This window comes from Eumetopias jubatus, unplaced genomic scaffold (assembly GCF_037043125.1).
Source record: "Eumetopias jubatus isolate StellerSeaLion01/CBP00866 unplaced genomic scaffold, mEumJub1_p1.0 scaffold_1, whole genome shotgun sequence".
In the NCBI taxonomy this organism is placed as follows: Eukaryota; Metazoa; Chordata; class Mammalia; order Carnivora; family Otariidae; genus Eumetopias; species Eumetopias jubatus.
In genome coordinates, this window is record NW_028274807.1 from 166,737,615 (window position 1) to 166,750,810 (window position 13,196).

Genomic DNA, 13,196 nt, shown 5'->3' on the forward strand with positions numbered 1-13,196 from the left:
ACAGAATAAAGTAATCACCATCACTGAAGTTCAAAAAAGGAACAGGGAAGCAAAGAGTAAGAATTCTAACTCAGGATATTAAGAAGATGGCATTATAGAAATCCAAACCTTGATGTGAAGCCTTAAAAAAGATAGATGAGAGGTGGAAGGAGAGAGAATGACATTCTGAGCTGGGAGAATAGCCTAGCAAAATCATGGAGTAAGAGTGCAGAGTGTGTATGAGGGATAAAGAAGGCATTCAGGGTTGGAAGAACGAGACAGTGGGATGGGAATATGCTCGGGTCACAGAGGACCCAAGACAAGGTGAGAGCCATTAAATAGTATTGTGGCATAGATAGGGAAGGAGAAAGAAAGAGAAGGAAAAAGACACTGCCTCGGGAGAGAAGAAAGAATTATCCCCGATGGGTAGAGGGACAAGGGAAAAAGACAGGTGAGAACAGGTCCCCAAGGAAGGGAGGGGAAACGAGCAGGGAGAGTCCATTTTGGAAGCCAGGACCCTTCTCAGTTTCTGTAGTTAGCTAGTGAGGTGGGTCAAGGAGCCTGCATACTCACCTTTATCAGGCTGATGAGGATACTGAAGTCTCGAACAGCCATATTCCAGTAGAGGAGCTTCTCTTCATGAATCTGGGGGCAACCAAATATATAGGCACTTCTGAACCAGCCAAGTACTTCTCTCACTGTATTTCCACTAATACATGGGTCTTGGATTACATAGTTACTCAAGGATTAATTTAAGCCAATTATTCTCTCAGATGTTACCAGTGCACCCACAAGATAGTTCTGAGGCCTGCATAGGGTGCCTTATAGAGAGTTTCTAAAGAGGACTCCTCTTCAGGAACTTCCAAGTAGGAAAAAGCCTGTGCAACATACCTGCTGGTTATCAGATCCCTGCAGCTTCTCTGATTCCTAGGCTCTCAGCGGTCTAGCTCAGTTCTGGTTAGCAGGCAGTGGCACAGCATCTTAAACAGGCCTGCTTACCTCATGCCAGCGCACGAGCAGCAAACTGCCGGGCATGGGAGGCTGCGACCAAAGACATTTTTTCCAGACCAAAGACTTGCTTATGGAGCAGTCTGAGCCTTCCTCTGGGCAGTAGCCAGGGAGTATAGAGCCCAATCCTCCCTCAAACTGGAAGGAAAGGAAATTAAACCAGGAACTCTTTGACAAAGAATCCTGGATCTCTCTAACTCAAAGGAAGTAGTTTAGAAGAAACCCTGGACCCAAGAAATAGAAGATGCAGCAGCTTCCTAGTAATCAGGTCTACCTCTTATGGTGGGAATATCTGACCCACCTGTTGTGAGTCTGCTGCTGTGCCAGCCTGAAGACCCTTTACTGTCTTCTCTAGTTCAGCCATCATCACACGGAAGAAAATGACAAAGGTGTGCCTAGAAGAGGGGAAAACATGCATGCTCACACAACAACGACTGGTTAGAAAGAACTTCCAAGGAAGAAGTCAAGGAACCAAAAGTCATTTCCTTCCCCCACCTCTCAGAACTTCCTTTCACTAGGGTCCACTGTTAAAGGATAGGGGAGTGGAAAGGATTCATGAAGGAGCCCAAGAAGATGGCCTGTCAAACAATGGCGTTAACATTATGAAGGGAGACTGTGTAGTAGCATGGAAGGAGCTGTGAGGTAGTGGTAAGAAGATCCAAGTTCAAGTTCCTAATTCCATACTGCCTGTGTAAGTCTGAGTAAGTTCCCTCTCTAATGCTCATTTTCCTCATCAGTACAACAGGGATAATAATACCTACCTCACAGAATCATTGAAAGGACTGAATGACATAAAGAATGTGAAAGTGCTTTATAAACTTTGCATGAGATAAAAAACCCATTGAGATGTACATGATTAGACACAACACTTTATCCTAAGGGTGGTTAAAATATTAGATAGTCTCACTTTTAAAGGATGAAAGTACTAACATGAGATGTTTGATGACTAAATAGCCATTGTCTTTGAAGACTCTACTGAAAATTCATTCCTCACTAAGGTCCTTTCACATGGGTAGGCTGAGAGCCCCTTGAAAAGAATGCACAGTAGACATTCTATGTGTTGAATGAATGACTGTACCTACCATCTGTATCAGAATTAAATGAAGGGTGGGCCTACTGGGAAGGGGGCCAAGGCCAGGTCACCTTTACCGGGCCGGAAAGGCAGGGTTTGGCCCTGGCAACCACACTGCGATGTGGTTCGAGACCCTGCCCAGGATCGGCATCATGGCCGTGTGCTTGGTCATCCTTTGCATAGCCAGGGCGCACATCCACAGGTTCAGTAACGGGGACAAGGAAAAAAGGGTTGCCTATTATCCATATCCGTGGAGTTTGATGCAAAGAGATAGGTGGGTCTCCGTGGAGTTTGATGCAAAGAGATAGGTGGGTCTCTGGAGTTAATCGTTACTATGTGTCAAAGGGTTTGGAGAATATAGATTAAGGAAGCATTTTCCTGACTGATGAAAAATAACTCAGTCATACTCATCTACCTCTTCTAGAAAGTTATGCAGTGTATTAATGTAGTGCATAATAAAAACAACAAAAAAGTAAAAAAAAAAAATTAAATGAAGGGTAAGGTAGTTATTTGGAAACCACATACATTGGACAGTATGATTCTAATTAGGGAAAAAAACTGGAGGAAGAGAACTCCCTTACCTGGTCAGGGTAGGGAACGTGGAAGAAGATGCATCTTTAGGAGAATTGATCAGTTCTGGGACACCAACCCCAGCAATCTCCTCTATGGCCTTCAGAACACTGCTTGTATGCTCCAGGTAAATGCTGCATTGATAGCCACAGGAATATAAACACACATTACAGAATTCCTAAATCAAGACTTCTTTCTTGACATATTACCAGGTACTTAGCTTTATTTATTAAATTTAAAGATTTTATTTATTTAGAGAGACTGTGTGTAGATGCACCCATGCAAGCAGGAGGAGGGGTAGAAGGAGAGGGAGAAGAGAATTCCAAGCAGACTCTGCACTGAGCGTGGAGCCTGACACAGGGCTCAATCTCATGACCCTGAGATCATGACCTGAGCAGAAAATAAGAGTTGGTTGCTTAACCAACTGAGCACCCAGTCACCCCGCCAGGTACTTAGCTTTAAAACAACTACTAGTGTTTATTAATTTTTTTAAAAAGATTTCATACATTTATTTGACAGAGAGATACACAGCAAGAGAGGGAACACAACCAGGGGGAATGGGAGAGGGAGAAGCAGGCTTCCCGCAGAGCAGGGAGCCCGATGCGGGGCTTGATCCCAGGACCCTGGGATCATGACCTGAGCCTAAGGCAGACACTTAACCTACTGAGCCACCCAGGCACCCCTGCTAGCATTTATTTTTAATCAAATGAAGATTCCAGGTAATTATCAGGAGATAAAGAAAATGACGTTTCGATTGGAAATACAGTTAGACACTTTGGAAGTGATGGATGAGTCTTGGATATAGTAGGCAACAAACTATTACCTAACTCTCATTAACAAGGCAAAATACAACAGCAGACTCCTCCATTTCCTCCAGCTAGTCAGGAACTAGCTGACAGTATAAAAAAGAACCAGTGGGGGGCGCCTGGGTGGCTCAGTTGGTTAAGCGACTGCCTTCGGCTCAGGTCATGATCCTGGAGTCCCGGGATCGAGTCCTGCATCGGGCTCCCTGCTCAGCAGGGAGTCTGCTTCTCCCTCTGACCCTCTTCCCTCTCGTGCTCTGTTTCTCATTCTCTCTCTCTCAAATAAATAAATAAAATCTTTAAAAAAAAAAAGAACCAGTGGGGCACCTGGGGTTCCTGGGCACCTGGCAAGAGATCCCAACAATGGCAAAATGGACTATCTGGCTCATGGAAAGAAACCAAGCCTCTCACCTGAGCAAAGTTTGGAGCTGTTCAGTAGGGATGCTACTCTTCTCTTTCTCCCCACTTGGCCACACCCGACAGAGGAACTGTTTGGCCAACGAAGCTGTTGGAGAAGCAAGACAAAGACCCTCATGCATGGAAAATTGACTATACTCTTGTTTTTCAGGTTTTTGGGGGATGATTAATGATCAAAAGGATTGTTTTTTTGTTTTTTTAATATTTACTCTGAAGTTCCTAGTCTGACAATTTGAAAAAAGCTACCGTGGGTTCCTGCTTTACTGGTCCTTCGACCAGAAATAAACCTGTTTGTCTAGGACCCAATGCATCCCACCATCTCACGCTGCCCTGACACATACACAAACATGAACTGAATAGACACACACTGCTGGGCAGTAGGAAAACCAATCTTGTTCCTCCTGGGCAGATCAATAAGCCATGCCCACCTTAAAGATTCACACCAAACTCTCCCCTTTTAATCATCAATAAATAATAAAAGACTTGTTTTGCATTTTCTTCTTGCTTCCTGTGTGTGCTGCCAATTAGAATATATAATTAGTTGCATTCAAAGAGCTATGACAAAAAAATAAAAGAAAAAGATCAGGAGGGGCGCCTGGGTGGCTCAGTCGGTTAAGCATCTGCCTTTGGCTCAGGTCATGATCCTGGGGTCCTGGGATCACGCCCTGTGTTGGCCTCACTGCTCAGCAGGAAGCCTGCTTCTCCCTTTCCTCCCAGTTCATGCTCTCTCTCCCTATATCTGTGTCTCTCTCAAATAAATGAAATCTTAAAAAAAAAAAAAAAGAAAAAGGAAAAGATCAGGAATGGGGCCCAGCCTTTCTTTACACTTAATCAAATCTTATTTCTCCTTTCTCCCATTTTATTAACCTAGCAGTTTGTATCTCTTTTTGTCAAATGTCTCAGATAATTTACAAAAAAAAGAAAAAAAAAAAAAGGACATGAATAAACAGAAGCCAAACAGAAAATTAGCTAGCCAACTGAACTAACCAAACTCAGACTAAGCAATATCAGCAGAAATCAGTCATAGCTCCTTCTGGGAAAATGTCCTTCTTGATATGGTTAAGAGGGCACATCCACTCTTATGGGGGGTTTCACATGTAAAATATACGAGGTCCTAGGATGCCCTAAGTTTGTAAGTTTGAGTTAGTTATTAATCCTATTCATGAAGAAAAAAAAAGAGGATCTGGGCCCATCACCAATTTTTTCTTTTTTCTGAGCAGGAGCTGTAGATTTCTCCAAAATGACCATCAAAAGTCTGATGAGATAAAGAGCACACTGGAAACTGGGAATGCTGTGAGAGAAATTCTGCAAGTAATTGAAGCTCTGGCTGTAAAGGAGACAAGAAAGAAAAAAAAAGATATGACAAGTGTAAAAAAAAAGATATGACAAGTGTTACAGATATGTCTAAATTCATGAATTGTCCAAGTTGATTTGCATATTTATTGGTCTAATCAGAATCCTCCTCATTTTCAGGTGCTTTTGTGGCCACCTTCTATCAAGACCCTGATAGAGAACCTTTAGCCTTGTATGAAGAAAGCCAGGGCAGAACAGAGCCCAGGGCCTGGAATGCTGGCCTGGAAGGGGTCATGTACACCAAGATACCCAAAGAGGAGTTTACGCCACACTTACATGAGCAACCCTGGACAAATTATTTGCTCTTAAAGCCTAAGGCAACACAATGAGAATAAAGTTTCAATTCTAGGTTTACAGGGACAAATGAAAGAAAACTATAAGACAGAGAAAGCAGAGCTTTTAATAAGTGTGCCATATATATATGGTCAGCTTTCAATGCACTGAAATAATGGGAGATGGGGCGTCAAAATTAATCCAAAACTGTAGCTGAAATAAAACTAGCGTGTACTCTCCTGACTGATTGTGGGAAGGAGGTCAAACAAATTTAAAAGCACTATATTTAAAATGAAGTAAGGTCTTGCCCTATAGGCGGGGATGATAAGCATTGATTGCGGATCCAGAGACAATGTAGAGGAGGTGAAAGACAAAATTACTCTGGTTGAAGCTGGGATAGGAAGCTGGGAGCCATGCCTCTTAGATCTCCTTTTCACCTCCCTCTTCCACTGCCTTGCCCTCAGCCTAGGCTCCTCTTCTTTTAAGACTGGAAGGAAATCAGTGGTAACTACTGCTACCTAATTAACTGACCCTACTGAGAGACAGAGTAGATTTCTGGAAAATCAAGAGTCGACTACAGGTCACTAGTGTTTTTGACATCATTACCCGAAAAGGCCAACTTTACAGGATGCAGGATACCAAAGATTTAGTAGGATTTTTTCAATGGTTTCTAATGTTTCAGGATTTATCTGAATATACAGATGAAAAAGCTCATATGACTGAGGAAAAGTAGCTGAAAACATGTTTCCCTCACAACTACTGAGAGGACACCCAAGTGATTTCGAAGAAATCTTGCTAATCCTGTTTTAGTTTTTGGGACAACACTCTGGAATATGTGGTCTCACCTACCTGAGCAATTCCTCCAAGGACTGGTCGGGCTCTCCTTGCTTCAGTCGGTTGGTAAGGACCTCAAGGGCTGAGTACAGTAAATTGTAATTTTCAAGTTGAAAAAATCCACTCCTAAGGGAAATTCAAGGTAAGATGGTTGAGCTTAGTTTTAGGAAGATTGCCTGAACAGCATTTGAGGATCCTGGCCTCCAGGCTATAACATCAGTAAGTCAATGGAGGAAAAATCAGAACTAGAGCACTGGAAGTACCCAGGTACCCAATTCAGTCACAGCTCTGAGTCTCACACTACAAGGTGAAGGGCACCTGAAACAGTCTTACCTAACGGACCTAATAATCCTCTTAGGTTCATTTTCAGGGAAAAAAAGCTCTCCTTCATTTGCTACATTTTAGAGAAGTCTCAGCCTTCATCCACAGAAAAACCAGAAGTAACTTCGTCAATTGTTAAATCAGTATCGATTCCACAGAAGGTCCTCAATAAAAAACTTACTCCTTCTGTAAGTCTTGACTATTCTATCTTCAGATTATCTTTCCTACTGTTCCCTCTTTCCCAAGCTCAGGTCGTCACTCTAAGCCAGGTCCTTATCATCATCACATATGCAGATCACTGAGACACCTTTTGACTGGTCTTTCTGCATCCCTTTCCAATCTGTCCTGCACACTGCTGCCAAAAGAATTTTCCTAATTAATTTCACTAAACCTTGCCTCTGATCATAAAACTCCAGAATTGCTTTTCTGTACAACATTCAAACTCTTCTGACCTTCAAGGCCCAGCACGATCTGAGCCCCTAGATTTTCTACTCCTATAGAAACATCTCTACATCACCAGTGGTAGTCCTTCCGCCTTTCAACAAATGTATTCTGAGGGTCTATAATAGGTCAGGTTTTGAAGGGGAACAGCTTTGAGATACAAATTGACATACAATGAACTGCATGTATTTAAAACGTTGTGATCAGGTGACATATATAAACCCATGAAACCATCACTGCAATGAAAATAATGAACAAATCCATTACCCCCAGGAGCTTCCTTACATTCCTTTGAAATTCATCCTTCACTCCATCCTCCTACCCAATGATAGGCAACCACTGATCTGTTTTCATCACTAAGAGATTATATGCTTTTTCCTAGGGTTCTATATAAATGGAACCAAATGCCACATACTCTTATGGTCCTTTCTATTCAGTATAATTTTTTTCTTCATCCATGTTGTTGTGTGTAGTATTCCACCATATGAAAATTTGTTTATCCATTTACTAGTTGATGGACATTTGTTTCTAGTTTGGGGCTATTACAAATAAAGCTGCTATAAACATTCGTGCACAAGATTTTGTATAGACATATGCTTTCATTTCTCTTGAGTAAATACCTAGGAGTAGAATGGCTGTGTTGTATCCAGGTGTATGTCTAACTTTTTTTTAAGGAACTGCTAAACTGTTCCAAAAGTGGGTGCACAATTCTACATTTCCATCAGCAGCTTGTGAGAGTTCCAGGTGTTCCATGTTCTCACCAATATGGTAAGGTAAGTCTTTATCATTTAGCCATGCTGTAATTTTAACCTGGAATTCCTTAATAACTAATACTATTGAACATCTTTGCATGTATTTATTTGCCATCCATATATCTCCTTGATGAGGCATCTGATCAAATCTTTTGTCAGGCACTGTTTTTAAGGACTGGGGATACAATAATGATTGGTTTCAGCTCCCATGGAGCTCATGGTCTAGCAAGGAAAATAGATGAACAAGTAACTGCAATAAAATGATAATAAATCTTATCATAAGAGGATACTAGAGTATTTGGAGAAAACTGGGAGTTAGAGAGGCAGAAAGGAGGAGGCTTACCTGCCCTAGAGGTCAGAGAAGATGCCCCTGAGGAACTAAAGTTTAAATCCAGATGTCAGAGACGAGTTAGAAAAGACTGGTGATCAAGGAGGGTGGGGATCCAGGTAGAAGAATGAGTATGCGTGAAGTCTTCCAGGTGAAAGCAATATAGGGTACTGAAAGTGATTCAGGATAGCTGGAGGGTATAATGTAAGATGAGTGGAAGAGCAGGAGCCAGATAATAGAAGGCCTTAGAAGCTAGGGGAAAGACTGAACTCAAGAGAAATCTAAGGACAACCAGAACCAAAGTTGGGACAGGATAAGATTGGGTTTGCAATGGGAAGACCACTGACTACTATGTGAAGAAGGGACTAAGGGAGGGCAACTGGAGGCAGAGACCAACTGTGAAACTAATCTCGTCCAGGTGAGATGATGGGAGTCTCAAAGCAGTGCAGCAGGAGAGCAACAGATGGCTATTTAGATGTTATTTAAAAGATAAAATTAACAGGATTTGGGGATCTGATGTGGGAGAGAGAAAAGGTAGCGAGTAGAGAAAGGGACAAAGAGTCTACGGCCATACCACCCTGAACGCGCCCAATCTCGTCTGATCTCAGAAGCTAAGCAGGGTCGGGCCTGGTTAGTACTTGGATGGGAGAAAGGGACAAAGAACAACTGCTGGTTTCTGGCTCAGACACTGGTGGTACCATCTACGTAGCCCGGCAAAGCTGAAGGAGCTGTGGTGAGGATGATACATCCCAGTTTGGATGGGATGTGTCTGAGGTGTCAATGACACATCTAAGGAAGTGTTGAGTAGGCAGTTGGATATAAATGCCTATAACTCAGAACATAAATTTCAGCACAAATTTAAGCTCGGGTGAGACTGCCCAGAAAACCTGTATAAGAGAGGAGCCAGAGCCCAGCTCTGAAGAACAAAAGCATTTAAAGGACACATCTCCCTCATTTCTACTCTCACCCATGCCATGCCTTCCCGACCCTTCCTCTACCTCCCAAAATGCCATCTATCCTTCAGGGCCCTATGAAATCCCATTGTTTCCACAAAGTATCTCTAAATACCCCAGCTCAAAATGTATTCAGCTCTTTAACATATAATCTGAAATTTATCTACAAGTTGTTCACTTAACATTTTTAAAAGATTTTATTTTTAAGTAATCTCTACACCTAGTGTGGGGCTCCAACTCACAACCCTGAGATCAAGAGTCTCATGGTCCACCGACTGAGCCAGCCAGGTGCCCCAGTAACAATTTCTTAAGTAACAGTCTCTCCAGTGTTATTATGGAAAGGCTGCCACAGAAACCCAGCTAAGAATCAGATGGCCCGATCTATTACAGGTTAGCCAATATCAAGTCACCTAATTTTCAAACGAGTTAAAATCATTGCCATATAAGACATAGAGGGTACAAGATTAAACAAAATGATGCAGACAAGAACACTTCAAAAAGAACAAGTACCATACTTACATAAGACTTTTGGAGCCTTTTCCTTCTTTTCTTTACCTCAGTGCCTTGGTGACTGCCAAATAAAAGCAAGTGCATACTTGATTATTTCTACCTACCACATCTGCCACTTACTCACCAAGCAAAAAGCCCATGAAAAATCTGCAGTAGCCTCTGATAGCATGAAGACATTATGTGGTACTCCTGAACTTTCATTCTTGGACCATCAACTACACCGTGGTTCTCAGCAGCCAAGCACTAAAAAGGAAAAATGCTTTTAGGACAGTTGTTTCGGCAATGGCCCTCACTTTTCCTTCAATATTTCTCAGCCAAAAATGAAATCTCTTATTCACTTAGTAATTTCTAAATTTTTTTTTAAAGATTTATTTAAAAATTTATTTATTTATTTGAGAGAGAGAGAGCACACGTACGCATGAGAGTTGGGGGAGGGCAGAGGGACAGAATCTTCAAGCAGATTCCCTACCGAGTGCAGAACCCCATGCAGGCCAATCCCAGGACCCATGAGGTCATGACCTGAGCTGAAACCAAGAGTCAGACACTCAACCAACTAAGCCACCTAGGCATCCCAGTAATTTCTAAATTTCTATAATGATAAGATAGGCTGCTGACCTGAAAATAGTTGTGAATGTTCTCCAGATGGTTACACATTGGAGCCAGCAGCTGAACAATACTATGAGCAATTTCTTGGGCAGATCTCTGATGGAGATGTGAGAATCCAATATTCCGGTTTCCTTTACTCTATAATAAATTCAGAGTTACTGGGGGAAGAAACCGCTGGATAGCATCTCTGAAACAGAGTTTGCTAAGGAGTTTAGTCAGACCTGGGTCATAAGGCAGGAGTGGACAGAAGAAATTGGCTGCTTGCCTAAAACTCTATTCTGACAGAGGGATCTTGCCCTGTCTTCAAATTACCAAGAGATTGGCTTTTATAGAGTACAAAGTGTTTGATTGACAAGTATAGACCCATAATTACTAATGAGATAAAGTGCACACAAAAATAGAAATCATTTAGGCTGATAAAAACATCGAGCAAATAGTGAGTACAAAAAAAAAAAATCAAACAACTGGATATATTAATGTTTAAATGTTTACACCTATAACTTTCACGTTCTGTTGTTAGCATCATTCCACTGCTTCACCAGATGCTACATGCACATTTGTACATTATATAAGCATATGAGGTTCTGGCCTTCTCTAGATAGCCAACTACTACTACATTGAGGCTTGGGCACAGGCTCAGTTTGGAAGGCTTTTAAAAGCAAAACCCAAATAAAGAACAGGATTCAGGAATGCTCAGGGCATTTAGAAATATATATCCTGTTTAGGGTGGCTTTTTTTATTTCTCTGTTTCAGAGTTCCTTTCTAAAGCAAGGTGAATGGGCTCTGGAAATGAGGCTGACCTCATGCTACCCAGTGACCCAAACATAATGCCAAAGAAAGTGATAACTTATTCATTAAGACCTCCTGGTTTCCAAATTCATTAAGGGCAGGGCTTGTGCTTCTGCCTATACTAACCTTGAGGAAGGGGATTCTCCTGGCAACAGAGGGTGTCAGCATATTCTCCAGTTTCTGGGAGAGATCTTCCAGCAAGAAAAGCAGCTCAGGGGGCTGAAGTTGCACAATTTCCGTAGCCTGTCACAAGGAGTAAAGAAAAGATAATTCCAAGTATGTCCTCGCTATCTTTTTGAAGGAGCACATTTCAGGTTTACTCTTCCCAATGGGTGAAGAATCTGACCATTCCCAAAAAAGGGGGAAATTTCCCCACCTCATATAAATGGTTGTTGTGCTCTGTCAACAAATCAAAAAGTCAAGCACTCCCAAAGTAAAACGAATTTCAAATTATTAAAATAGGAATCCAAGTGAGTATAGTTTTAGAAAACATAATTTTTTTTTAAAGATTTTGTTTATTTGTCAGAGAGAGAGAAAGAGCACAAGCAGGGGGAGGGGCAGAGAGAGAAGCAGGCTTCCCACTGAGCAAGGACCCTGGGATCACGACCCGAGCCGAAGGCAGATGCTTAACGCTTAATGGACTGAGCCAGCCAGGCATCCCAAGCATACTTTTTCTCTAGAAGTAAATGTCTCTGTGTATCCTTCCAGCTGTGGACTTGAGGTGCACTTCCTAAGTACCCTGGGATAAAAAAGGACTAATTCAAGTGAATTTTGCTTTTCTCTGTTCATTAAATAATCCTTTCGTATTTTCTTTCCCTTAATGTTTTGCTACTATTAACTCCGTGCTGGGTCCCTAAAAAGGTATAACACTACCAGAAGCAGAATGAGCCAAATGCAATCTCATTTCAAACTGTTTACACAATAAACATTTATGGAGACTCTCTAAGCTGATGTAGAAAGATTGGGGTCGGGTGGGAGGGTCGATACTATCTCTACTGTGAAGGAACTTACATTCTTATAAAAAATCTATAGTAAATTCCATGATATTTTTAAATTTTTAAATTTTTACTTTTTTATTTTACTTATTTATTTTAAAATAAGCTCTAGGCCCAAAGTGGGGCTTGAACTCAGGACCAGGAGATCCAGAGTTGCATGCTCTAATGACTGAGCCATCCAGGCGCCACTCTCTTTTTTTTTTAACCTGAAGAAACTACTCTGGTGAAATCCCTCATCAAAAGTTACCTCTTCTGTGAAAATGTGCTCTACTTCCAACTTCATTATAAATACCATTCTCTCCTCAAAGTTTCACTGGTACTTGGTTCAGACCTTCGATATAGCACATACTGCTAGTTATGTCTGCTTCCTTTATTAGATTATGAGCTATTTGAAGGCTAGCATCATGCTGTATGCACTAGTGTACTGCCAATGTCTAGATTAGTGTAACACATAAAAAAGGCCTGGATAAACGTCTGATGGATCCTGAACAAACATCATGAAACAGCAAAAACAACATTAACCTCTATAAACCAGAACAGTGCTGCTCTACAAGAGTAATCTAAATAGCTTATTAGTAGTAAACTAAAATAAGGATCATATCATTAGCATGATCTTTCATAATGCCTAATACATTGTAAAAAAACTTATTTATAAACATCGAGATGATAATGGGGGCACCTGGGTGGCTCAGTCAGTAGACCATGTGACTTTTTTTTTTAAAGATTTTCTTTATTTACTTGAAAGAGAGAGACAGAGCATGACTGGGAGAGGGAAAAGCAGACGCTCCACTGAGCAGGGAGCCCCGAGGTAGGGCTCAATCCCAGGACCCCGGGATCATGACCTGAGCTGAAGTCAGATGCTTAACCGACTGAGCCAACCAGGTGTCCCAAGCATGTGACTCTTGATCTTAAGGTCATGAGTTCAAGCTCCATGTTGGGCCTAGAGCTTACTTTAATAATAAATAGATGAATAAATAAATGGGTTGTTTACCTTAAAAAAAAAAAGATGATGAGGATGATTATTTATCATTACTTTCACTACATATAAAAGTTCTGGAAGCCAGAGTCCACCTTCTCTCAATGCCATGGTGTTCTTTTTTTTTTTTTTTAAAGATTTTATTTATTTATTTGACAGAGAGAGACACAGTGAGAGAGGAAGCACAAGCAGGGGGAGTGGGAGAGGGAGAAGCAG

General features: G+C 41.5%; 2 protein-coding genes across 3 annotated transcripts in view; one reads left to right on the plus strand and one right to left on the minus strand.

Annotated features, from left to right (window-relative positions):
• The window catches only part of FANCD2 (FA complementation group D2), a 55,496-nt gene that overhangs the window by 7,539 nt on the left and 34,761 nt on the right, over positions 1 to 13,196 (minus strand). For both annotated transcript variants that reach the window (XM_028101650.2, XM_028101651.1), the window contains exons 30-38: positions 11,136 to 11,252; positions 10,230 to 10,358; positions 9,739 to 9,857; positions 6,325 to 6,435; positions 5,046 to 5,176; positions 3,844 to 3,937; positions 2,641 to 2,763; positions 1,289 to 1,382; positions 553 to 624 (exon numbers count right to left, since the gene is read on the minus strand). In XM_028101650.2, the coding sequence (XP_027957451.1) occupies positions 553 to 624; positions 1,289 to 1,382; positions 2,641 to 2,763; positions 3,844 to 3,937; positions 5,046 to 5,176; positions 6,325 to 6,435; positions 9,739 to 9,857; positions 10,230 to 10,358; positions 11,136 to 11,252 (990 nt within the window). The remainder of the gene's footprint in view (positions 1 to 552; positions 625 to 1,288; positions 1,383 to 2,640; positions 2,764 to 3,843; positions 3,938 to 5,045; positions 5,177 to 6,324; positions 6,436 to 9,738; positions 9,858 to 10,229; positions 10,359 to 11,135; positions 11,253 to 13,196) is intronic.
• LOC114207684 (NADH dehydrogenase [ubiquinone] 1 alpha subcomplex subunit 1-like) lies at positions 2,179 to 2,425 on the plus strand. Its single transcript, XM_028101659.1, has 2 exons — positions 2,179 to 2,333; positions 2,368 to 2,425. Exons 1-2 carry the CDS (start codon positions 2,179 to 2,181, stop codon positions 2,423 to 2,425), a joined length of 213 nt encoding a protein of 70 aa, XP_027957460.1.

Excerpts from the sequence above, each read along its gene's own strand:
- LOC114207684 (XM_028101659.1), top strand. The coding sequence starts at position 2,179 with ATGTGGTTCGAGACCCTGCCCAGGATCGGCATCATGGCCGTGTGCTTG. Across the intron at positions 2,334-2,367 it reads AGTTTGATGCAAAGAGATAG|GTGGGTCTCTGGAGTTAATC; the intron begins GTGGGTCTCCGT and ends GCAAAGAGATAG.